This window comes from Orcinus orca, chromosome 3 (assembly GCF_937001465.1).
Source record: "Orcinus orca chromosome 3, mOrcOrc1.1, whole genome shotgun sequence".
Classification (NCBI taxonomy): domain Eukaryota; kingdom Metazoa; phylum Chordata; class Mammalia; order Artiodactyla; family Delphinidae; genus Orcinus; species Orcinus orca.
In genome coordinates, this window is record NC_064561.1 from 10,404,092 (window position 1) to 10,431,185 (window position 27,094).

At 41.5% G+C, this 27,094-nt stretch overlaps 2 protein-coding genes across 4 annotated transcripts in view; both read left to right on the forward strand.

The window, feature by feature from the left end:
• The first annotated feature begins 1,491 nt into the window (after positions 1-1,491).
• On the forward strand, positions 1,492-2,430 carry LOC101279913 (olfactory receptor 7A10-like). The gene is given in 1 exon segment (XM_012535708.1): positions 1,492-2,430. A coding segment is annotated over 1 exon segment (936 nt). The 5' UTR covers positions 1,492-1,494.
• An 11,860-nt stretch (positions 2,431-14,290) lies between these two features.
• Positions 14,291-27,094, forward strand: part of ZNF317 (zinc finger protein 317) — a 28,636-nt gene continuing 15,832 nt past the window's right edge. For all 3 annotated transcript variants that reach the window (XM_033401345.2, XM_049707118.1, XM_049707119.1), the window contains exon 1: positions 14,291-14,455. The gene's annotated coding sequence lies outside the window, so the exon portion shown is untranslated. The remainder of the gene's footprint in view (positions 14,456-27,094) is intronic.

Below are 27,094 nucleotides of genomic sequence, written 5' to 3' on the forward strand. Positions count from 1 at the left end.
ACTGAGCTCTAGAGCCCACGAGCCACAACTACTGAGCCCACGTGCCACAACTACTGAAGCCCGTGCGCCTAGAGCCCGTGTTCCGCAATGAGAAGTCACTGCAATGAGAAGCTCGCGCCCCGCAACAAAAAGTAGCCACCACTCGCCACAGCTAGAGAAAGCCTGCAAGCAGAAACGAAGACCCAACGCAGTCAAAAATAAATAAATAAATTTTTAAAAGAAAGAGTACTTGGAGGGTAGGGGATAATTACAAAGCCATTGCCATATAGACATGTCCAAAAAGGTAGCTACCAAGGAACAACTAGTTGAAAGAAATATGCTATAAAATGACTCTTTCTGAGTTTCTAGACTTGCAGGATCTCAGTTCCCTGACCAGGGACTGAACCTGGGGCCACAGCAGCGAAAGCGCCGAGTTCTAACTACTGGACTGCCAGGGAACTCCCTAAATCAGTTTTTCAGAAAAAGCATTAGCTATTCTTGTTTTAAGGGCCAGACAGGAATTTCCCCTACAGGTATGACACTTCCACAATAGACAAGATGTAGATTCATTTAACCTTTTCTTATAAATGTCCCTCACTGTAGGCTGATGGCAAATGACAGATTGCAGCAAAACAATTCTTTCTATATAGACAGGTTCCAATAGAGTGGTTTGATCCAATTTGTAAAAAGTAGACTATTTAAAGGAATGGATTAATGATATTATTTATCACATTGAGACAGCAAAGAATCTGAGCTTATAATTTCCAGCAATACCTGAGATTTGCCATTCTGAGCAGACTCAGTATAAAGTTAACTACAGAGTTAAAATTCTCTGAGAAAGTGCAGTCATCCAACCAGGTTTGACCCTATGTGAAGAAACGAGAATTTAATCACAGATTTTATTTATTTATTTAATAAATTTATTTTAGGCTGTGTTGGGTCTTCACTGCTGTGCATGGGATTTCTTTAGTTGCAGTGAGCGGGGGCTACTCTTTCTTGCAGTGTGCAGGCTTCTCATTGCAGTGGCTTCTCTTGTTGCAGAGCACAGGCTCTAGGTGCATGGGCTTCAGTAGTTGTGGCTTGCAGGCTCATTAGTTGTGGCTCTCAGGCTCTAGAGCACAGGCTCAGTAGTTGTGGCACACAGGCTGAGTCACTCCGGGACATGTGGGATCTTCACGGACAAGGGCTTGAACCCATGTCCCCTGCATTGGCAGGCGATTCCTAACCACTGCACCACCAGTGAAGCCCTAATCATAGATTTTAAAATGCCATGCAGGCATGATAGTTCTTAAAAAAATAAAATATTTTAATTTTTAATAAAATGTTTTAAATTTTAGTATTAGAACAAAATGTATGGTACTTAGAAGTCATTAAAAAATTACTTGGTGAAGGAAGAAATGAGTAGAGCAACCAGAAGGGAATAATTGTTTAAATGACTTCTCTCAAACAAGTGATGTCTGTGTGTCTGTTTCATGGTAATTCATGTCTCTATTTTCCAGTAGACTCATCAACAACATGGAATCAGAAAACCAGACTGGTGTCTCAGAATTCTTCCTCCTGGGCCTCTCAGAGGATCCAGAACTGCAGCCCCTTCTCTTTGGGCTCTTCCTGTCCATGTACCTGATCACTGTGCTGGGGAATCTGCTCATCATCCTGGCCATCAGCTGAGACTCCCACCTCCACACCCCCATGCACTTCTTCCTCTCCCACCTGTCCTTTGTTGACATCTGTTTCACCTCCACTATAGCCCCCAAGATGTTGGTGAACATCCAGACAGGGAACAAAGTCATCACCGATGCAGGCTGCCTCATTCAGGTGTATTTTTTCATGGTTTTCATATGTATGGACAATTTGCTCCTGACCATCATGGCTTATGACCGTTACGTGGCCATCTGCCACCCTCTGTATTATGCAATCATCATGAACCCCTGTCTCTGTGGTCTGATGATTCTTTGCTCCTTGTTCATTAGCATTATGAACACCTTGCTCCACAGTCTGATGGTGTTGCATCTGTCCTGCACAGACTTGAAAATCCCCCACTTCTTCTATGAACTTGCTCAGATCCTCAGACTCGCCTGTTCTGATACTCTTATCAATGACATCCTGACGCATCTAGTGACTAGCCTGTTAGGTGTCGGTCCCCTCTCAGGGATAATTTTCTCTTACACTCGCATTGTCTTGTCCATCCTGAGGATCCCATCAATTGGTGGGAAGTATAAAGCTTTTTCCACCTTTGGGTCTCACCTGTCTGTCGTTTTCTTATTCTATAGGACCTATGTTGGAGTTTACCTTAGTTCTGCAGCTACTCTCTCCCCCAGGAGGAGGGCAGTGGCCTCAGTGATGAACACTGTGGTCACCCCTATGGTGAACCCCTCCATCTACAGCCTGAGGAACAGAGCCATAAAGGGAGACTTGAGGACACTGATCTCTGGAACATTTTCTTTTTCATGATTCTGTCATCTGCCTTGGGTGTGGGCTTCTAGAAAAAGTCAAAGGGAATGAAATACTGGGTATGCCAGAATTCCCGACTCTTCCAAAAATCAGTTCTCCTAGCAAAGTGATTAATCATGGGTTTTCAAATCAGATACCTTTGTATTAAATCCTTCTATCCTGGGAATTCCCCGAAGGTCCAGTGGTTAGGACTCTGAGCTTCCACTGCAGGGAACACGGGTTTGATCCCTGGTCGGGGAACTAAGATCCCGCAGGCTGCAATGCAGCAGCAGCAGTGAAAAAAAAAAAAAAATCCTTCTATCCTGTGTTTCACTACCTGTCATTTATCAGCTAACTTAACTCTCTGAGTTCAGTTGACATCTATAAATTGGCAAAATATTACATATTTAATAGTGATATAGGGAATATATCTCATATATGGGAATATATGAGATAGTTTAATATATGTGTACAGAAATTTGTCTATATTAAGCACTAGTAAAATCAAATGTGTAATTATCCGGTGTTAACCAAAGTCAATTAATCTCAATAAAGCTGGAGGAAAAAATTATTATCAGATGTGCAGGCCATGTGTTTGTAAACTTGTAGTGAACACTCATTTGCTTTCACATTATACTTAGATAAACCAGTTCTCGTTTCATCTCTCCCTTTTGAGTCATCCTCATTTTCCTCATTTCTGCTGCAATCTATGCAGAGAAATTGATTTGAATAAAGTCAATTGAGAGTTTTTATTTAATCCATGAGTTATATAGAAGTGCGTTTTTTAGTATCCAATTATATGGAGGACCTCTTTTCCTTCTTTTGTTATTGGTTTTTAGTATCATTGCATTGTGGCTAAAGAACATACTCTGTATAATTTTAATTCTTTGAAATTTATTGAGATTTGCTCTCATGCACTTGTGGTTAAACTTAGTAGGTGAACTGTTTACGCTGAAAGATCAATGTGGACGATTGAGTGCATTTTCTATATATGCCCAATAGGTCAAGTTGGTTAATCACGTTGAAATCTTATTTTTACTGATTTTTTTTTTTTTCGGTATGCGGGCCTCTCACTGTTGTGGCCTCTCCCGTTGCGGACACAGGCTCCGGACGCGCAGGCTCAGCGGCCGTGGCTCACGGGCCCAGCCGCTCCGCGGCATGTGGGATCTTCCCGGACAGGGGCACGAACCCGTGTGCCCCAACACGGCACGAACTGTGTTGAGAGTCCAGCAGGCGGACTCTCAACAACTGCGCCACCAGGGAAGCCCTACTGATTTTTTTTTTTTTTTGGTCTCCTTGTTGTATCAATTATGGAGTGATATATGCTAAAATCACCCAGTGTGATATAGAATTTGACTATCTCTGCTTGCAGTTCAATCAATAGACTATGGAGGGGCTTCCCTGGTGGTGCAGTGGTTAAGAATCCACCTGCCAATGCTGGGGACACGGGTTCGAGCCCTGGTCTGGGAAGATCCCACATGCCGTGGAACAGCGAAGCCCGCAAGCCACAACTACGGAAGCCTGCACACCTAGAGCCAGTGCTCCGCCGCAACAAGAGAAACCACTGCAACAAGAAGCCCACGTAGCACAACGAAGGGTATCCCCCGCTCACCGCAACTAGAGAAAGCCCACGTGCAGCAATGAAGACCCAACGCAGCCAAAAATAAAATAAATAAAGTTATATATATATAAAAAATCAATAGACTATTGAATACAAATTCAGAATTATTATGTTTTCATGGTGGACCCAATCTTCTATCTTTATGAAGTTACCTTTGTTATCTCTGGGTGTAACAAACGTTTTTGCATTAAAATCTACTTTGTCTGATAGTAATGCACTGTAGTTACACAAGCTTTTTCTGGCATCTACCAGGTGATGGGAAACCTGGCTGCAGTCCATACTGGTTTGCTTCCAGTTCCCCTCTATTCCCCAGAGACATTCCTTTGGGAAGCCAGCCCAAAGAGGGGAGACCCTTACTCTCACTCTTTATCCCTGGTCTTGTAGAGACCTAAAGCTCACTTAGTCCCTTAGCTGCCTCTTGTAGACCACCTCAAGGGTAAAACCAGCCCCAGTATCTGCCTCACCTCTCTGGAACCCTGTCCTCTCCTAGTCTCCATGCAGTGATTTCTTTTCTGTATAAGTTTAAGGTGTCCAATGTACTGATTTGTAAAATGCTTATACTTTGAAAAATGCTTACCACCATAGTGTTAGCTACCCCCTCTATCACATAATTACTATTTGTTTTTTGTAGTAAGAACACTTGATTTATTTTCTTAGCAACTTTCAAGTCTACAATACAGTATTGTTAACTAGAGTCACCATGCTGGGCATTAGATCCCCAGAACTTATTCATCTGATAACTGGAAGTGTGTACCTTTTAACCAACATCTCTCAATTCCCACCCCCTCCTCCCAGAGCGCCTGGCAAGCACATTCTATTCTCTATTTTAATGGGTTCGGCTTTTTGAGATTCCACTGCAGTGATTTCTTACTAGTATTTAGATCTTTGTTGCTTTTTAGATTTTTTTTTTTAATGTACACTACATGCATACTTTTCATTGTCTTCAGTTGGAGAGTTGGTCTAAATCTCCCAGCCTTCAATTACCAGCAGCAGAAGTCCTGTATACAGATTATTAAATCAATACTATCTTAGGTTTGAAGCTAAATTTCTGTACTAGCTAAATCAGACTTATGGAGGATACAGTCTTCTAAAGCAGAAGTACCTTTTTTTTTTTTTGGCCTACGTCTGCCAGTACTTGGAATCTTAGTTCCCTGACCAGGATTGAACCCGTGACCCCTACGGTGGAAGCACGGAGTCCTAACCACTGGACCCCCAGGGAATTCCCCATAAGTACCTATTTTCTGAGGTGAGTTCTGTGTACTTTCTGAGAGTGGGGTAGGGGGGACGCTTGTATGAATGGAGGGCTGGTTTTTGTCCCTATGATGTAATAAAAAATATTTGGTCTTTGTTCCCAGTTTCTGACACAGACTCCTAAAACCCTTGGAACCTCCTGAGTGAAAAGAGTGTCTTTGGTATGTTAATGAGATAACTCTGGGCTAAGCGGCTTCTAGAGAGCTTCAGGGCTTGTTGCCAGAAAGACTGAACTTTGATTAGAGGGTTGGAACTTTTCAGCCTCAAACCCCCACCTGTGGAGGTATTGAAGGTTGAACCAATCACCAATGACCAACGATTTAATCCACCTTGTCTATGTAATGAAGCCAACAGGAAAACCTAAAATGACAGAGTTCAGAGAGCTTCCAGGTTGGTGAGCCAGAACGCATCTATAGGGAATTCCCTGGCACTCCAGTGGTTAAGAGTCCTCGCTTTCACTGCCAAGGGCTCTGGTTTGATCCTTGGTTGGGGAACTAAGATCCTGCAAGCCCGCGTGACACAGCCAAAAAAAAAAAAAAAAGAAAAGAAAAAGTTTGCTCCCTACCCTATCCTTGCTCTTAGCTAAAATCTGAGACTCTTCCATGAATTTTTATAAGTAAAGTTTTACAAACTTCAAATAAAAATTATACAAGTTGAGCTGCAGTGTTTCAAATAAAAGGTAACAGACAGATGAATAATGATCAACAACTCCAAGGGAAATTCAAGATGCATTTGAAAATCCTTTGAGCCTGCTTGTTTTCTGCATCTCAGGAGGAATTTAGTTTTTCAGACGTTTTTGCCCAGTCTCTAAAGCCCTGGTTCCCAAAGGGAAGTATTGAGCAATTTTACCAGTACTCCCCTAAATCCCCCCAACCCTCCCACCCCGCCTCCAACCTCAGCACTATTCTCCTTTGGAGCCAAATAAGTCTGTTTTGGGAGGCTATCCTGTGCATTTTGAGGCGTTTAGCTGCATCCCCTGCTTCCACCACTAGATGCCAGTAGCACCCCACCCAAACCAAGTTGTGCTACACAACACTAATCTCCAAACATTGCCAAATCATTCCCCATTGTGAACCATCGCTAGGGGGGAAAAATAGTTTAATTGAAGACAGGTAAGTTCTCTTAGCATAAAGTAGGCATTTATATGCATGGTTCAATTATTAATATATAAAGGCGAGCGACAATATTGAGCTTTACCTGTGCTGCTGGAAAACCCAGACAGTTAATCCCCCCACCTCCCGCAATTTTGTGTTCTAGAAACCAGTACTGCAAAGAACCTCTCTTCCCCATAGGAGGATAGGACTCTCTAGTGACCTCCTTGTTTCCTATGACAGGGCCAGACACACACTCTCCAATTCCCATTCTTTTGTCTCATAAATGAGTAGGTGGACTGTTTGTCCCCCTCCCTGACAAACTAGCTAGACATAGAGATTAAGCATTTCTTGCTCAACTAACAGAGTCCCCTGGTTACAATAACAATCCCAAGTGTAAAATCCCTCCACCTATAATTTGCTTATTCCTCCCTATGAAAGTCTAAGGCAAAACCATTCTGCAGAGACACTCTGATGTTTGGATTGGGGGTGTTTTCCTTATTGCGTTAGCCTGAATAAAACCAATCTCCCTACTAGCTCACTTTTTATTGTTTGCCTTTGACAAAAAATAGCAAAAAAAAAAAAAAAAAATGAGGTGGAAGAATGAGTGAACTTGATTGGAAAAGGGCACAAACTTCCAGTTATAAGATTAACAAGGTTGGGGATCCGAGGTGGAGCACAGGTGATTATAGCTAATAATGCTGTATCCTATACTCGGATGTTGCTAAGAGAGTAGATCTCTTATGTTCTCACAGCAAAAAAAAGAATGGCCACTATGTGATGGGATGAAGGCGGTAGCTAACACTCTGGTGGTAACCGGTTTGCAATTTACAAATGTATCAAAGCAACACATTGTACACCTGAAACTTACACAATGTTATTTGTCAATTATAGCTCAATAAAGTTGGAAAAAGGAAAGCAAAAGAAAAGAAAAGATTTGGGAACCTCAGCAGAGCACTAATGAAAAGCTCACCCTCCGGGTATTGACCAGGGGACTTTCAGATAACTCCGCACTCTTTAAGAGGTACAAAGGTGGAAGCAAAACATGGTAAAGGAAAAAAAAAAAAAAAAAAAGCTGGGAACGAAGAGGTTCTTGTTGGCTCAGCCCACTATAAGCATCATTCTAACTGCTGATCCCATGTAGAAAAACTATGGCATTGATAATTCATTTAAAAGAATCATTTTTATCCATTTGCAGCAACATGGATGGACCTAGAGCATATTATACTAAGTGAAGTAAGCCAGACAGAGAAAGACAAATATAAGATATTGCTTATTATTGCTTATATGTGGAATCTTAAAAAAAAAAAAAAGATACAAATGAACCTGTATACAAAACAGAAATAAACCCACAGACATAGAAAACAAACTTATGGTTACCAAAGGGGAAAGGGGGGGGATAAATTAGGAGTTTGGGATTAACATATACACATTACTATGTATAAAATAGATAACCATCAAGGACCTACTGTACAGCACTGGGAACTATACCTAATATTTTGTAATAACCTATAAAGGAAAATAATTTGAAAAAACATATATATGTATGTATAACTGAGTCGCTTTGCTGTACACATGAAACTAACACAATATTGTAAATCAACTACACTTTAATAAAAAATAAATTAAAAAAAAATTTTTTAAAGAATCATTCTTGTCAGTAAAGTGCCAAACACATGAAAACCATAAGAAAACTTTATTTTCCTGAAACCAGTTATTTTAGAAAGACTAACAGAAATGCAACCTGGCACACCAGAGTTTTAGATAAACAGAGCTGGCTGGGGAATGTAGTCCTAAACTTTAACTGTGGCACTAGTATCAATTTATTTAAAGTAGTATTTGAAGGGGTGGGATAGGGAGGGTGGGAGGGAGACTCAAGAGGGAGGAGATATGGGGATATATGTATGTGTATAGCTGATTCACTTTGTTATAAAGCAGAAACTAACACACCATTGTAAAGCAATTATACTCCAATAAAGATGTGAAAAAAAATAAAGTAATATTTGAAATCAATATGTTCTCCTCAGGTCTCTCTATATAGAGCAGGCAGGATCTGAAGTTTTACATGAATGGCACTTGTGGAAGTTGCAAAAGTGTGGGGCCCTGGAGATAGAGCTATATTTCTAGAGAAAAGGGAGAGAATTTCTACAGTCACAGACTGGGGGTGGGTGGGGGATGAGGAAGCTGTAGCACCACAGAGCATAGTTCAGACCCTTTTATATACAGTTAGTAGGAATTTATAAAATAAATAAATGCTCCATTGACAATTTTTAGAGGCTTCGATTTCTTTTTCTTTTTTCTTTTATTTTTTTCTCAGTGCAGAAGGAATTCAGCAAGAGGCAAAGTGATAGGTAAGAAGTAGATTTATTGAGAGAGATACACACTCCAGAGACAGTGTGGGCCATCTCAGAAGGCAACCAAGGCTTCAATGTTTTTTGGGGTTTTTTTTGCCTTGCCACGTGGCTTGTGGGATCTCAGTTCCCTGACCAGGGATTGAACCCAGGCCACAGCAGAGAAAGCCATGAATCCTAACCACTAGGCCACCAGGGAACTCCCTTCAATTTCTAATGTTACAGTTTATAAAACATTTTTGTTGAATTCTGCTACTCTACTCAGAAGTTTCAAGCAGTTCTTCTTTCATTGGAGATAACTTTCCATGTGTGGTCTCAACTGTATATTCACAGATTTTCATTTCTCTCTTTGCCTGTGCCTCTCTCAAGGGATATCCTTAAGAAGCAGGGAACTCTACAAACTTTATAATCATTATTGTCACAGCAGTGAAGTAGGTGTCACACCACTTAATTTCCCAATTTTTTTTTTTTGGCTGTGCCATGAAGCTTGTGGGATTTTATTTCCCTGACCAAGGATTGAACCTTGGCCTTTTTCATAGCCATTCTGTTAGTTAAGTAGTGGTATCTCATTGTGGTTTAAATTAATGAGCCTTTCCTTAATAAAGTTGAGCATTTTTTCATATATTTATTGGCCATTTGAATATCTTGTTTTGTGATATGACCAGATTTATTTTTGGCCTATTTTTAAATTGAGTTGTCTATTTCTTATTGAGTGGGAAAATTTCTTTACATATGCTGCACATGAATTATTATTATTTTTTAAAATTTTATTGGAGTATAGTTGATTTACAATGTGTGTTAGTTTCAGGTATACAGTAAAGTAGTTCAGTTATACATATACATGTATATGTATATTTATTCCTTTTCAGATTCTTTTCTCATATAGGTTATCACAGAATATTGAGTGGATTTCCCTGTGCTATACAGTAGGTCCTTGTTGGTTATCTATCTATCTTATATATGTCTATCTTATATATAGTAGATATATACACATATACATAAAGATGTATATGTTTTTCTTCTGCTTTGTGGGTTACTTTTTCACCATCAGTGGTGTTTTTTGATGAGCAGTTCTTAATTTGGTCACACTATGTGGCTTGCAGGATCTTAGTTCCCCAACCGGGGACTGAACCTGGGGCCACAGTGAAAGCACTGAGTGCTAATCACTGGACCGCCAGGGAATTCCCAAGCAGTTCTTAATTTTAATGTATTCCAGCTTATCACATCTTTTTTTTCCCCCTTTTGTCTCCTATTTAAGAAATTTCTGCCTACTCCAAGCCATAAAATCATGGGTTTTTTTGTTTGTTTTCTTGTGGTACGCGGGCCTCTCACTGTTGTGGCCTCTCCGATTGCGGAGCACAGGCTCCGGACACGCAGTCTCAGCGACCATGGGTCACGGGCCCAGCCGCTCCGCGGCATGTGGGATCTTCCCGGACCGGGGCACGAACCCGCGTCCCCTGCATCGGCAGGCGGACTCTCAACCACTGCGCCACCAGGGAAGCCCCAATCATGTTTTTCTCTATAATTTTTGTTTTACCTTTCACATTTAGTTCTGCCATCATTTTGGAATCATGGGGATCAATTTTCATTTTTTTCCATGTGAATATCCAATGGACCCAGCTTTATTGGAAAGACTGTCCTTGTCCCACTGTAGTCATTGCTGTCATACTAGGTGGTCCTGTGTGTGTGGTTCCGTCCTCTTGCACTGGTCAGTTTTCTACTCTTTTTTTTTTTTAAATAAATTAATTAATTTATTTTTGGCTGCTTTGGGTCTTTGTTGCTGGGCACGGGCTTTCTCTAGTTGCGGCGAGCAGGGGCTACTCTTCGTTGTGGTGCTTGGGCCTCTCATTGCAGTGGTTTCTCTTGTTGTGGTGCATGGGCTCCAGGCATGTGGGCTTCAGCAGTTGTGGCTCACGGGCTTAGTTGCTCCGTGGCATGCGGGATCTTCCCGGACCAGGGCTCGAACCCGTGTCCCCCGCATTGGGAGGCAGATTCTTAACCACTGTGCCACCAGGGAAGTCCCAAGTTTTCTACTCTTGCACCAATCCCAAAGGAGAGAGGCTTGATTCTGCTTACATAAAGTTCAAGAAACAGGCAAAACTCTTCTATGATGTGTAAGGGAGGAAAAATCCCAAAACTTTTCTTCTACATTTATAGGTTTTGACTGGGGCTCTGTAGCAAAAGTAACGAGAGAAAAGCATACAAATCTGTTTTACATGACCCTAAAACCTTCATAAGGAAATGAAGACACACAAAAAAGTGGTTAAGTCTGAGCACTTTTTTATGCTAGGTTTGATGCAGACTGGAAAGCCATAGAAAAATGTGATTGAACAAAAGGATATGAGCTAAGGGTAGTAAACTGAAGGAAATTTAGCAATCTTGTACAGTTGGATTCCTTTATGTGTCCCTCCATCTTCAGAGATAAGGACACTCCTTTCCTCTGGTGTAGGAAGGACAGCTATCACAGGAGGGTCCTATGACCTGCTTCAGGGGAAGGTCAAAGAATCCTCCCTGAGTCATTTCTCTGTTTCCCTCAACTTAAAATATTTAATATGCTGAGATGCCATATTTTAGGGTAGTTGTGTCCTGAACCATGTCAGATGTTATTGTTTTTAAAATTTTTGGGCTGTGCCACGCGGCATGGAGGATCTTAGTTCCGCAACCAGGGATCAAACCCATGCCTCCTGCATTGGAAGTGCAGAGTCCTAACCACTGGACGGCCAGGGAATTCCCTTTTATTTAAAATTTTATTTTATTTTATTTTTTGGCCACAGATATTATAATAAGTTAAAATGATCTCAGTGGCCTTGGCTTGCAGTGGCTTGAAGCAGGATTTTGGTTCCCTGGCAAGAGATTGAAGTCAGGTTGTGGCAGTGAGAGCCCTGAATCCTAACTGCTAGACCATGAGGGACAGTGACAAGGCCCTGGCCTGTTGGCTTTGTAAAAATGAATTTCCACTAAGAGATGGAAAGTAGTGAAACAAGTAAAGTGTTTATTAGGAAGAAAAAGAGTATGTGTGAATAGACTCACATGGGCGAACTCAGAGAGAGAGTCACATCCTGCTGGTAGTTTGAATCACTTTTATAGGGCATTTTCCCCAGGTTTCCTTTGGCAAGTCACCTGGCTTAGCCTGGTTCTGAGTCCATATTTGGTTTATCTCAGGGTCCTCCGCTGTGTGCGTGTGCATCTCTTAGCCAAGATGGATTCTAGCAAAGAGGCCTATGGGTAGGTTGACATCACCTACTATGGGGTGACGCCCCCTCCCTTTTTGACCCCCAAGGAGCCTTTCTGTGCATGTGTAGTTGGGAAGGTCTCCTTGACCTGAAGAATGAGAAATATATGGTTTCTTTATCTTTTATCTGGGCAGGACTCTGCTCCTCTCTGACCCTGCTATTATCTTTGTCTAGGAGTATCTGTCCACAGGGGACAAACTCCAGCTGCTCAGCCTGGAGGCCATCTATCTTCTGTCTCAATAATAGGGTTTCCCTTGGAGGATGAGGAATTGTACTGACCAGGAGGGCCATGAAGGGAGCTTCTGTGTTATTGGTAATTTTCTTTTTGAAAAACCTGGGTAGTATGTGCATAGGTGTGTGCATTTTGTGGACATTTTTTTATAATTTGCGCATAGGTATGTTCTCTTTAAAAATTTATTTGTAGACTTTCTGTATGTTTGTTGTAAAACAAAGAATGTTTCTCTCCGTCCAAGTGCTACAAGGATTAAGTCATTAGCCACTGCAGTTGCTGATGGACAGTAGTGCCTCCTGAGAGGAATTCAGGATGAAAAACAAGATGAGGCACTCTGTGCTTTAGGAAAACAGGCCCTTTATTTTATTTATTTAAATTTATTTATTTATTTATTTAATTTATTTATTTTTGGCTGCGTTGGGTCTTTGTTGAGCACAGGCTTTCTCTAGTTGCAGCAAGCGGGGGCTACTCTCTGTTGCGGTGTGCAGGCTTCTCATTGCGGTGGCTTCTCTTGTTGCAGAGCACGGGCTCTAGGCACACAGGCTTCAGTAGTTGTGGCTTGTGGGCTCTAGAGCGCAGACTCAGTAGTTGTGGTGCACAGGCTTAGCTGCTCTGCGACATGTGGGGTCTTCCTGAACCAGGGCTCGAACCTGTGTCCCCTGCATTGGCAGGCAGATTTTTAACCACTGCGCCACCAGGGAAGCCTGAAAACAGGCCCTTTAGGTAGTATATTTCAAGAAGAAATTTAATGAACCCAGATTCTTGGATCTTCCCATACATAGAAAAGCACTAAAATCATTAACTGAGATATCTGTTCCTTGTGAGTAGTAATAATCTTTTACCGAGATATGTGCTTAACTGCATGTATTCCCTAGCCAAAAATCATATATATACTGGCTTCTCCCCCTACCTCTTTGAAGCAGTCCCTTCAGAGCTACTGAAAGGCTCTTGTTGCTGAACACAAGTTCTTGTGCCTGAAGCAGTGAGGCCAAACAAACCAAAACATTGGAGTTTGGAGCAGAGGCAGGTTTATTGCAGGGCCAAGCAAGGAGAATGGGTGGTTTATGCTTGAAAACTCTGAACTCTCTGGTGGTTTCCTGGGAGAAGTTTTTATAGGCAAAATTTGGGGGTGAGGGCTGCAGGGTTTTTGACTTTCTTCTGATTGGTTGATGGTGAGGTAACAGGGCGGTGTTACAGGAATCTTGTGCTCAGCCAGAAGTTACCATCGTCCACTTGGGTGGGGGCCTTATTGGGGACCTTAGTTCGTTCAGAAGAACTCAAAGATATTGTTATGTATATCCCTTGAGGAGGACCAGGATCTTGCTTTAATCACTGCACTATAGTTTCTTGACTATTCCTCCATTGTTTCTGCATTCCCTGTTTCCCTGATTAGCAGCTGTTTGAATCTGCCATTTGGAACTCAGGGAAAGTCTAGGAGGCTGAAGCCTTCATCCTACAAATAAGAAATGGGGGACCCAGAAAGGGTTTTTTGCCCAGGAGGGCCAGTTTCAAGTCCTGCTGTGACCTTTCATGACTCAGAAACAAGAAAAACATTTCTGGCAAAGCAATCAGATTCTGGATTGATGGTCAAGGTAGAGCTGAGCGTTGCCTGTTGGATCAATGGGACAAAGAAGGGTCCATGATGTTGCCAAGGTTTACAATGGACATGTGGAAAGATGGGGTTGCTATTACTTGAAGTTGATAAGGTGGAGTCAGGAGTTTGATTTGTGGACTTTAAATGTGTCTCTAAAAAACCCAAGTGGAGAGAGAATATCTCATTCTGTCTGGCATTCAGGGCAGAGGTGTGGGATGAAATTTTGACTCTTGAGTGTATACACAGTACTTAAAGAGGTAAGATTCAGTGCTACCACAGGGATTATAAGACGAAAAGAGGCCTGAGAACTGAGTCCCGAGGCACTTGAACAATTAGAGGTTGGGGGGAAATTAGCGCCATCCGCAGTTTCCACCGAGGTACCCCCGCCATGCCCCTCTAAACTCCAGAACTACATTTCCCAGAATCCTTTCCGTCTGTGCTTCCTGGTTAGAGGCCGGTTATGAAGTCCCGCGACATTTAGAAGGCGGAAGTGAAGCGGAAGCCATTACTCTCCGGAGGCGATTGCTGCTGTACACATGGGCAGAGGAGCGGTCCACCGCGGCTACTTCCGAGCTGTTGGTCCCCGCGGCAGACCGGATCTTTCAATGAGTTTCTCGTCCCTTCGGCAGCAGCTTCCGTGACCTCTGCTCCCCGTGATTCTACCCTCCCTGATGTAAGACCCGCTTTCCTCACTTAACCCTTTACTCCCCGCTTTCCTGAGGACAAGAGAGGCCATAAGGCAGGGAGGGGTATCGGGGGACAGGGACCTGGGACCGGGAAGCCAGGCAGCCAGGAAGAGTGTGTTTTAGATCCTGTGATAAGCGGTATGAAACGCTAGTGATGAAGTTTAGGACCACTGTATTTAGCGACAAGGGGGAGGCACTGGTGATCTGGTCCAAAAAAACTGACATCTTGGGATGGGGACAGAAAAGCCCGGCCGAAGTGAATTCAGGACATTATTTGTGTGTGTGTGTGTGTGTGTGTGTGTGTGTGTGTCAGGAATTGGAGACCGCAAGGATAAACTACCTACCTTTTGCTTTGTGGTCAAATTTGTCTAACATTAATAGGAGCACACTGGTTTTCTTTCTGTTACCATTTATCTTCAATAATTTTTACACTTAAACATTTCAGTTATTTATCTTTATTTCCTTTAGTTGACTCTCGTGTAAATAGCTTATAACTAGATTTTAAAATGCACTTCAACATTCTTGTTTAATTTGAGAATTAGTCCATTAATATTTATTGTGATTACTAATATTTTGCGTTGATCTTTACCACCTTATTTGGTACTTCCTGTTTATTTTTTTCCCTTCAAATAATTCTTTTATCAGAATATAGGACATATATGTCCCACAAAAATATGAAAACACAGAAAATTAAAAGAAAAATAAAGTGAATCTGCAAACCAGGCCAAGAAAAATAAGTATTTGAAACCTCGGAAACCTGTATTCTCTTAAACTGCGTCTCTTTCCCCATGATTTTCTTCCTGGATTTTACTGCTTATATGTTTTCTCAAAAATGTATTTACTAATTTTGGTAATTACTTGTAGGTGGACTTACACTAAAGTATTTTCAGAGACACCCTCTTTCCATATTGATGGAAGTACCCATTTTAATTTAGATATTTCCAAATATCTTGTAGAAGATTACATGCACCTACCTACCCATTCTTTTTCAGGTATTTTGTGACTCAAATTTTAGTCAGTTTACGAAGTTCCACATACCGGGGTTTTGTTTTCAAGTTGTGTTGAATATATATATATGGATTTTGAGAATATTGGCATCATTATGCCATTGAATTTTACAATTAATTAGTTATATCTTTTTTTAAATAAATTTATTTTTGGCTGCGCTGGGTCTTTGTTGCTGCGTGCGGGCTTTCTCTAGTTGCTGCGAGTGGGGGCTACTCTTCATTGTGGTGTGCGAGCTTCTCAATGTGGTGGCTTCTCTTGTTGCGGAGCTCGGGCTCTAGGCCAGCGGGCTTCAGTAGTTGTGGCACGCGGGCTCAGTAGTTGTGGCTCGCGGGCTTAGTAGTTGTGGCTCGCGGGCTTAGTTGCTCCACGGCACGTGGGATCTTTCCAGACCAGGGCTCGAACCTGTGTCCTCTGCATTGACAGGCAGATTCTCGACCACTGTGCCACCAGGGAAGTCCCAGTTATATCTTGTATAATGCCTTTCAATAAAGTTTTATGAGGATCAGCAAAAACGATTTAAGGGTTTGGTTTGTTGTTGTTAGATTTATTCCTAGGAAAGTGTATACTTTCCTTTTGCATCACACACATTTTTTAACATTTACTTTCTTTGCTAGACAGGCTGAGGACTTTGAGTAGCATTGAATGGAGTTGGATAGCAATCTTGAAGCAGTCCTGTTTTCTTTCTGACTTTAAGGGAGGTTAACTTGAAAGTTTGCTGGAGGCTTTTTTTTTTTTTTGAAAAGCGTTTATTAGGTAAAAGAAGTCTCCTATTTCCTAATTTAAGAGTTTTTGTCATGGACAGCTGTAAGCTTTTAACAAGTGATTTTCCCCCCCACCCCAGCAACTTCTTTGATGTGTTGATGGATTTCAATCACCCTTTGAAAACTATGAAAGGTCTGTGATAGGTTCTAGTTCTGTTTGTGCTTTGAATGAATAAGTGAAAACTAAGACTTTCTCATTTACCTGATAATGTGGTGAATTAAACCAATTGATTTTCTAATGTTACATTAAATTTGTTTTGGTAAAATAACTAAATTGGAAAGGATATGTACTATTTTATCATTTTTGGTTTCTGGTTGCTAGTATTTATTTTTTATTTTTTATCTTTTTATCATTTGCATCTATGTTTGAGTGAAATTGGCTTGTAATTTTCCTTTTCTGTTTCAGGTTTATTCCAGCCTCATAAAGTGGGGTGGGAGTGTTCCCTTTTTTTTCTAAACTCTGGAATATTTTGCCTAAGAGTAGAATAACTTGTTCCTTAAAAGGGAGTTTTACCAGGAAAAACCATTGGGGTCTGAATTTTCTTTGTGGAAAATTTTAAAGCTGTTGTTTCAGTTCTATAAGAGTCATAGGGCATCCAAGTTCTCTATTTCATTATGGTAAGTAAAATTTCTTTAGGAATTTATTCATTCCATCTAAGGCTAAACTGTATAGTCAAAGTTGTTAATAATGTGCTTTTATTATATTTTTAACGCTGCTGCAAGTGTAGTGTTTTCTACGTTTTCATTCTTGTATTTATATATTCTTTTTTTAAAAAAAATACATCCTGCCACAATTCTGTCAATTTTATTTTTCATGAAGAACCACTTTATAATGTATATGTTTTCTATTTCATAACTTTCTGTTCTTTATAATTGTCTTCCTTTTACCTTTTTGGCATGTTTCTTTACAGTTTCTTACATTGGAACCTGCACATCCGAAAGGATTACAGTGGTAGTATTTTATTTTACTTCAGTTCTAAATATTATCAAATATTATGACTTCTTTGGCATGTGAATTATTTAGGCCTTTTAATTTCCATTTCTGTGATGTTTTTCGGGTTATCTTTTGGTTTTGTTTGCTAACTTGCTTGCACTATAGTCAGAGATTGATGACATTTTCTGAGACACACATTGTGCCCCAGGTGTGGTTGGAGTTTATAGTTAGGAAATACTGTTTCATCTTGTGCAATCTGCATATAGTTATTGAATTGTCTGCTTGAACATATTATTGAGAGCTCTGGTAGTGGCTTTGTCCATCTCCTTAGAGTTCTGCCCCCCCACCCCTGATATATATATATATTTTAATAAATTTATTTATTTAACTTTGGCTGCGTTGGGTCTTCCTTGCTGCACGCGGGCTTTCTCTAGTTGCAGTGAGCGGGGGTGGGGGGGTGGGGCTACTCTTTGCTGTGGTGCGCGGGCTTCTCATTGAGGTGGTTTCTCTTGTTGAGGAGCATGGGCCCTAGGCGTGCGGGCTTCAGTAGCTGTGGCTCGCGGGATCTAGAGTGCAGGCTCAGTAGTTGTGGCGCACAGGCTTAGTTGCTCCGCGGCACGTGGGATCTTCCCAGACCAGGGCTTGAACCCGTGTCTCCTGCATTGGCAGGTGGATTCTTAACCACTGCACCACCAGGGAAGTCCTACCACGGATATATTTTTGAGGCTATATTATGAAATATATATAGCTTTTTCTTGGATTGTACCTCTTCTTTTTGTAATTCCTCAGTTTTCTCTATTAGCCTTTTTGCCTTAGTTCATTCTGATATTAATATATTTAAACCAGGTTTTTTTTTAAAAGTATTTGCCTTGTATATCTTTTTAAAATTTCCATTCTTGCTGTATCCTTTCTCTTGTAAACAACATATAACTGGATTGTTTTTACTTCATTTTGAGAATATACATATTTTAGTTGAAGCATTTTGTCCCTTAACATCCTTTTTTCTTTCCTCTAGCTTCCTTTGATTTGAGTACTTTTTTCATTCCACATTTTTCTCTGAATATTTTGAATTTATCTACATGTTTATATGCATATTGAATTTATTTATGTCTATTATTTTAGTGGTTATTTTGGAGTATTCTTATTCATGCTCGTTCATGAAATTTAGATGTTTTTAATTATTTATTCATGGCTGCGTTCGGTCTTCGTTGCAGTGCGTGGGCTTCTCATTGCAGTAGCTTCTCTTGTTGCAGAGCACGGGCTCTAGGTGCACATGTTTCAGTAGTTGTGGCACGTGGGCTCAGTAGTTGTGGCTCACGGGCTCTAGAGCACAGGCTCTGTAGTTGTGGCACATGGGCTTAGTTGCTCTGCAGTATGTGGGATCTTCCCGGGCCAGGGCTCGAACCCATGTCCCCTGAATTGGCAGGCATATTCTTAACCACTGTGCCACCAGGGAAGTCCCTAGATTTTTGATATGTTATCACTCTCCTGATTTACATGGTTTTGTGATCATGCATTTTAATTCTATCTATTTTTAAACCTCAGAAGAGATTATCATTGTATACAGTCATTTTTAGTTTCATTTTACCCACACATTTTCCATTTTGTATGCTTACTTTGATTCTTGGACTCTTTGATATAAGTTCTTAACACTCTTTACTTTGGTTCCTTAATTTTTTATTTCTCTCTAAAATAACGTATTTTAGAATTTCTCTTTTCTCTGAATGGCAAGCCCAAATATACCATTATTTTGCCATCTTAGTAGGCATTTTGGTTGCTAAAGGACTGTATATTTTATTCCAGAGCCATGAAGATGTTCCATTATCTTTTGGCTTCCATTGTTGCTGGCGAGGAGTCAGGTGTCAGGCTAATGTTTATTTCTTTAAAGCAGTGATTCTTAAAGTGTACTCTTCAGACGTACAACATCAGCATTACCTGGGAACTTATTAGAAATGCATATTCTTGCATCCCCAGTTTCTGATGAATCAGAAACTGGGGATGCGGCCTAGCAATGTGAGTTTTTTGGTTTGTTTTTATAAAATATGTTTTCAGTGTTTTTTTGTTTGTTTGTTTTTGCGGTACATGGGCCTCTCACTGTTGTGGCCTCTCCCGTTGCGGAGCACAGGCTCCGGACGCGCAGGCTCGGGGGCCATGGCTCACAGGCCTAGCCACTCTGCGGCATGTGGGATCTTCCCAGACCGGAGCACAAACCCGTGTCCCCTGCATCGGCAGGCAGACTCTCAACCACTGCGCCACCAGGGAAGCCCTTCAGTGTGTTTTAAACAAGCCCTCCAGGTGATTCAGATGCATCTTGAAGTTTGGGAATCATTGCTTTAAAGGTAACCTATGCTTTTTCCCCTGGCTGCTGTTAAAATATTCTTTTTGCCATTGCTGTTTCTCTGGTTCAGTGTTGTATCTGTGATCTGTTTTTATCTTCAGTCTCTTTATATCTGCTTTTTGAAATGAGAAATCCACAGCTACTATATTTTGCACTAACTGCCTGTGCTCCTTCTCTCTCCCTTTGGAATTCTATTCAGAATCAGTTCAGCCCTTTTCCCTCTGTCCCCCATGGCTCTTTATACTTATCATCGTTTTATCTGTGTGCCCTCATGTTTATTCTCTAGAAGTGGTTTTTAAATTTAAGCCTGCATAAAAGTCACCTATAATGCTTGTTAAAACAGATTCATCAGTCTACTCCAAAGAGTCTTACTCAGTTGGACTTGGATATGAACTGGGCATCAGAATTATTAAAGCTCTCTAGATGATGTTTATGCAGCTGGCTGGGGGAACCACACTTTGTGTGATACTCTAGAAAACAATTTTTTGGGGGCTGTGTGTAATCTGATAAAACTGTTTACCTAGTCCCTGCCATTTTACCTTTATTTCAGCAATTGTAATTGTTGTTTTAGAAATTACACATTTTAAAATTTCTGAGTATTTATCGCCAGCTTGTGAATGATTTTGAAAGATATCTGTCTTTTTTTAAAAATTAATTAATTAATTAAATTTATTTTTTGGCTGTGTTGGGTCTTCATTGCTGCACCCGGGCTTTCTCTAGTTGCGGTGAGCGGAGGCTACTCTTCGTTGCGGTGCGCAGGCTTCTCATTGAGGTGGCTTCTCTTGTTGCGGAGCACGGGCTCTAGGTGCACAGGCTTCAGTAGTTGTGGAACGTGGGCTCAGTAGTTGTGGCTCGTGGGCTCTAGACTGCAGGCTCAGTAGTTGTGGCGCACAGGCTTAGTTGCTCGGCGGCATGTGGGATCTTCCCGGACTGGGGCTCGAACCCGTGCCCGCTGCATTGGCAGGCGGATTCTTAACCACTGCACCACCAGGGAAGCCCTCTTGTCTGTATTTTGTGTTGCACTTAAAATAGTTTTGAGTGGAAGGTTTAATCAGTATACCTAGATTGCCTGTTAACCTGCCCTTTTACCCCTGGTACATTTCATCTGGTTGAAAGCTTACAGATAGTGAAGTACATAGAGATATTAATTTACAAATGTAACACATTTCTGGAATGAGAAAAGTGGCATGCAGTGTTCTCACTACTATTGTTACTTTGTCTATGTGTACAAGAGTAACACTGTTAGAAACAGTTCTAGCAGAGGCAGAAATATCACTCCATAAAAGTAACAAAAGAATCATTCTGTCTTTAGTATTTACATCTGCAAATTCTGAATATCTTGGGGCAGTATTATAAAATTGAATGTGGGGATTTTAAATCAAATATTGGAAGAATTATGGCCACAATAGAACAATTTTAAAGGGTAAAATGTGTTTTGGACCAAAAAACTGATGTAGGAGGCAGATCTTCTGTAATTGTGGGGAGCAGGGGTGAGATTAGGGTGAGGTATGTGGGCAGAGGCATTAACCCTGCACTTGTATGATGCTGAAAGCACCTGTTTGAATTTTGTACTCCAGCAACCTCTCTTACCTCACCCTCGTGCTGATCCTGGCACAGAGAAAAACAGATCCCAATGAGAATGGGCTAAGATGTATTGAAATAGAAAAAGGGAACTGTTTTCACTGTGTTATAAAGGAAATTGAAAGAGAAATTAAACAATCTCAGTACCTCTTTGAAAATTCTCTCTCCATCGCATTTATCTGTGCTGATATCAGTCTGATCATCGTGGTTTTGTTTCATGTATTGTGTAGAAACAGGAGTCAAAACTTCTTTAATAGATCCCATTAACTGTTCCTAGACTCCCCTGCTCCACTTCCAGTCACTTAGATGCTGAGGTAGTCCTGTTGCATCTGTATTCAGGGTCACTGAGTGTAGCTCAACAAGTGGTATAATTGCTCAGATGAGAAACACTCCAGAACCTTGCTCTGGCCTCTAGTTTGCATTACCATGAGACTTTGAAAATATCCCCCAGGTTTGAAATTGATGTGAGTGCACTCTCTATCCAGGCTTGAACCGTTTTGTTTACCTTGCCCCACATTGTGGGCAGTTCAGGAGCCAAGGTGTAGCTAAACTTTATGGCTGTGTCCTAGCAGCTGGGTCAACATACATCTCATAGGACCTGAAGGGGAGCCCCCCCCAACACATACACCAAGATCCATAGACCCCCTCCTTTGTGATCTTCCCAAGACCCCCAGGTTCGGGAGGGCCTTCTCAGTATGAAGAGAAATGTAGATCAGCTTGTTTGTCATCCATTCATTCTTTTGCTCACTATTATCCTGTTTGTCATCTGAGGTAACTGTTCCAGACACCTCAACAGTGAAAGAAACAAAGAAGTGGAAAATCTGTCTTCCTGGAGCTTATTGTCTGGCTGGGCATAAGGGAAGAAAACTAAACAAGTAAAATACATAGTATGTGTGGGAGAGACAGTAATGCTTACTAGGTATTCTGTGTGCTGTCCTATACTTCCCAGGATCCCTGGAACTAGCAGGGGCATGTGACTAGTTCTGGGCAATGAGCTGTGAGCACTTCAGGGCCAGAGCGTGTGTGTCAAGGTGCACAGTTCTCTAGGCACACCCTTCTAATCATCCATGGCCACAATGACCACGGGTTTCAGTTGGCTCAGATACAAGAGGCATGCCCCCGTGTAACTGGTAAAGTTTCACCACCAGCCCAGGTTGAACAAGTAACATGAGCCAGACATAAACTTCCATTTCATCGAGTCATTGAGATTTGAAGTCTGTTTTTGCAGTAAAATAGAGCCTACCCTGACTTAACACGGTATATTAAGTAGAGGTTAGTGCTTTGAAGAAAAATAGAAGAAGGAGTGGGGTTTAGGGATAGACAAGCAGAGGTTTGCATTTTGACTGGAGTGGCCAGTAAATGCCATGTCGAGACACTTAAAGTTGACTAAAGATCTGAAGCAGGAGAGGGAGCAGGTACACTTGAATGTGGAGAAGCACATTTCCGTGTAGAGAACAGCAAGTGCAAAGATCCCAAGGCGGGAACATGCCTAGCACAGGCATAAGGCCCAGTGAGGAGGATAGCGTGAGCAGGGCCACAGGGGCCGGGAGCCAGGAGGGGTTGTGGATGAGGCAGCAGGAATGTAGGGCTTTGGCTGAGTGAGATGGGACGCCAGCAGGTTTTGAGCAACAGAGTGATGTGACCTACATTTTACTGGCAAAGTTCTACTTGTCATATAAACTAAAGGACAGAAACAGGGATACTTTAGGAAGCTATTGGAATGATCTAGGAGAGAGGTGGTGCCTTGCACCAAGGCAGTATTAGAGTAGGTGGTGAGGAGTGGCCAGATTTTGGGTAAGCTTTCAAGGTAAAGCCTGTGGGATTTGCTGGTGATTTGGATCTAAAGTGTGAAAAAGGAGAATCCAGGATGACTTCAAGGCTTTTTGCCTGGAGCTCCTGGAAGCATGGAGTTGCCATTGAGATGGGGAGGCTGGCAGGAGCTCAGTGTTAAGTGTTTACCTTGAGGTCTTATTAGATATTGCAGGGGAAATGTTCACGTAGCGCTCATCTACCCATTTCTCTGGCTCATGCTGCTTGGGGCAAGTACCAAGTAGTGGAGAGTGGCATCCACTGTAAATTAACAGTTTACAGTTTAAATCGCCAACGGCCATTTTGTTTTATGATAAAAATAATAGTGTTTTAGAGTGAACATTTATTGAGCACATACAGTCCCATAATCCAGTGTTATAACCTCCAGTTTCCAGATGAGAAAACAAGTTTAGTGAACCCATTCTTTTTTTTTTTTTTTTTTGCGGTACGTGGGCCTCTCACTGTTGTGGCCTCTCCTGTTGCGGAGCACAGGCTCCGGACACGCAGGATCAGCGGCCATGGCTCACGGGCCCAGCCGCTCCTCAGCATGTGGGATCTTCCCGGACCGGGGCACGAACCCGTGTTGCCTGCATCGGCAGGCGGACTCTCAACCACTGCGCCACCAGGGAAGCCCCCATTCTTTTTTAAAAAATAAATTTATTTATTTATTTATTTATGGCTGCGTTGTGTCTTCATTGCTGTGCATGCAGGCTTTCTCTAGTTGCAGCGAGCGGGGGCTACTCCTTGTTGTGGTGTGCTTGCTTCTCGTTGCCGTGGCTTCTCTTGTTGCGGAGCACGGGCTCTAGGTGCTCGGGCTCAGTAATTGTGGTTTGTGGGCTCTAGAGCGCAGGCTCAGTAGTTGTGGCGCATGGGCTTAGTTGCTCCGCGGCATGTGGGATCTTCCCAGACCAGGCCTCGAACCCATGTCCCCTGCATTGGCAGGTGGATTCTTAACCACTGTGCCACCAGAGAAGTCCATGAGCCCATTCTTGAATGGAGCCCCCATGGGCAAGAAAGCTGGGCTTGCAGCACGGTGGGGTCACCTGAGGTCTCAAGGACAGACAGACAACAACCTTCATGGATGTGTAATCAGAACCTGTATGTCAGTACCCAAGGGAGGAGGGATTTCAGAGTGTGAACATGTGTGGGATGAGGGAGAGGAAGGCTCAGGAGAACCCTGGCCCTTAGGGATCCTGGCAAAGGAGGAAGGACCACGAGCAGGAGTCTCAAAAAGAGCATTGCCATTGAGATGGGAGAGATGGAGGAGGACAACTTTGGGATATGATGCACAGTGGCCAAGAGCAGAGGTTCCCCGGGAAGAGGGAGAGAGGGGAGGTTGGTAGTGGGCAGGATCATGTATTGAGATCAAGACAAGAATCAGGATAAAGCTGTTTCCTGATTTGGTGTCAGGGGGTTCACATGCAGAGGTCACCTTGAGAGGGGACATGTGTGGCTCTGGAATCAGGTTCATTAGCCCCTGTTTGACCTTCGTCACATGACCTAACCCTTCAGTACATGCCCCACTTTTTCCTCAGGATACTGCTTACCTCCTGGGGAACTTGTGAGTATTAAATGAGAGTCCCTGGAAAGACTCAGGAGATACTTTGTACATAGTAAGCATGCTTATGTTGTTATTTGTAGCATTGGTATTGATGTTGGCAAGAAAAGTTGGGGGACAGAAACTTGAGCAGAAATTTGTAAATTGAGAATAGAGGAATAAGTGGGAGGTGAGGGTGGAGACCTTGTTTTTCAGTGACTCTGAACCTCTTTTTTTAACTTATCGAGTCTCTCCTTAGTAATCTGATGTTGGAACCCAAATCCTCTACTTGAGAAAGGCAAAGGTTTGTTCCAAGTTCGACCTCAGAAGGCTTGCAATACCTCTTTATACCCAGAAGGTGGCAGCACCTGATCTCATTTGGAGACAGGTACCATGGTATCTAGAAATGAATGAAAGATGGTTAACATTTGTGTATTTCCTCACTGCAAAAGGGGAAAGAGAAGGGAGCTAATATTTGTTGAGAATCTACTACATCAGCTGATGTAGTATTCTTGAATCTCTGAGAACCCTCACTGTTCTCACACAGGTGGTACTTATCAAATAAAACCATGCCGCCACTGCCACCTCCAAATGGAGGAATGAACTCAGGCTTTGCAGTTAAAGAAATTAGGGCCCAGGTCTCACCCCTGCCACCTGCTATGCAATTTTCTGGCAGTTACTTAAACTCTATGAGCCTGTTTGCGCACCTCTGATGGTGCTATAAGGCCCATCTGATTGGTTTTCTGTGGGGTTCAGGTAAACCCAACACTGGATCGTGCTTAACATGAGGTGGGACCTGGGCTCCCACCAGTGCAGTGCTGTTCACTCTCTTTGTAAACCTTTCAAAGAGAAATGCAACTACTTTTATTATTATTACTTCACCCAGTTTCATAAGTTGTTCCCAAGAGTATTACATTTTTCTATTTATGTTTTATTACATCTGGTTTGTTCACATTTCTAGAAAATAGGTAAGACTGGTGCTTGGTAACATTTAATTACAACTCAAGGAATTAAACAGCTTGCTCCTTATTTTCCAGTTGACAAGCTATAAAATTGTGTTCTACAGTATTTTACATCCCTACTCAGTTTTTAATTTGAAAAGAACATAATTCATCACCTTGGCAGACAAGTGTTTTTTTTCTAATGTATGATAAATATGTGTAGCTAAAGAGACTGCAGATAAAGCAGTTTTCGGAACATTTTGGCAACACTTACTAAATGTTTAGTCATAAATGTTGACTAAACATTTCACTATCTAGAAATTCGTTCTAAGGAAAAACTTGAAAAAAACTGCAAAAATTTAGCTGCAAATATTTCTTCCAAGTGTTGTTTTTCTACTTGTGAAAAATTGGAAATATTCTAAACATTTTAACGTAAGATCATTTCAATAAATTGATGTGCCTATTTAGAAACACTTAGAAAATGAAGACCTTAAAATATCAAAACATTAATGAAAATGAAAATACATTATACAAATAGTACAGCTGATTCTAAATTTCATCTGCAAAAGAAAATATTCGAGAATATCCAATATTTTTGACAAAGGAAAACTGATGAGTGACACGTTGTCCTAGATACCGGAAGATACTAAAGTAATGTGATTTTTTTTTAACTTTTATCATTTGAACTTGATTTTACTATTCATATATCCTTTTCTTCATTCAATATTTTAAAAGTAATTTCTACGTGCGAGGTACTATGCTTGGCAAATGTATAACCGAATCACTTTGCTGTATGTCAGAAATTGCTGATATGTATAACAAATCAGCATAAATTCAGATGAGATTTGATAATCACCTATATGAAAAAACAAAACTGCTAAAGGATTAATTCAGCCAAACAATAAATGACTGGGGTAACTATGACATATGGATTAGCAGTGATGGAGGTCAGGGCAAGATGCCCCAAAATATGCCACTTTGGCATATTGATTATTTTGAATTAAAGTTACATAAGAAAACAGTTGGCGTGAGAAGGACACTCTGACCCTTTTTTGCTACCCTGAAAGTAGGAAATAAATCTCCCGTGTGAAAGGCACCTAAGGCACCTTCCCTGTACCAGAAGGCAAAGAGACATCCTTATCTCCAGAGATAAATATGAAGTTCAGGGCTGAGAAGGCTGTATAAACAAAATTTATTACTTCTTTACCAATTTACTACCTCAGGCCCAAACTTTGTCGTGTCAGTTCTTCACAAATTTATTGTTTCCTTGTCTGAAAGGTATAAAAGCTGCCTGCTTTGTTCACTTCTTTGAGTCTCATAGAGAATAATGTGACATTGACTGAGAACCAGACCACCTATCAGCGACATAGAGTCTAAACACCACCCCAGGCTTAACATGTATACAGGTAGCTTGGTCTCTTTAGGAGTCCAGAGGTGTTTGAGATTGTCTTGGTTTTGGTATCGGTAATGCTGGCCGTAAGGATTTTGTTAGAAAAATGTTACCTCTTCTATTTTTGGAAAAGTTTGAATAGGATTGGTGTTAATTCTTCGTTTAAGTGTTCGGTAGAATTCACCAGTGAAGTCATCTGGTCCTGGACTTCTCCTTGTTGGGAGAATTTGATGACTGATTGCGCCTGTTTATTTGTTATGGGTCTGTTGATTTTCTATTTCTTCTCTAGTCCATTTTGGAAAAGTGTATGTTTCTGGGAATTTGTCC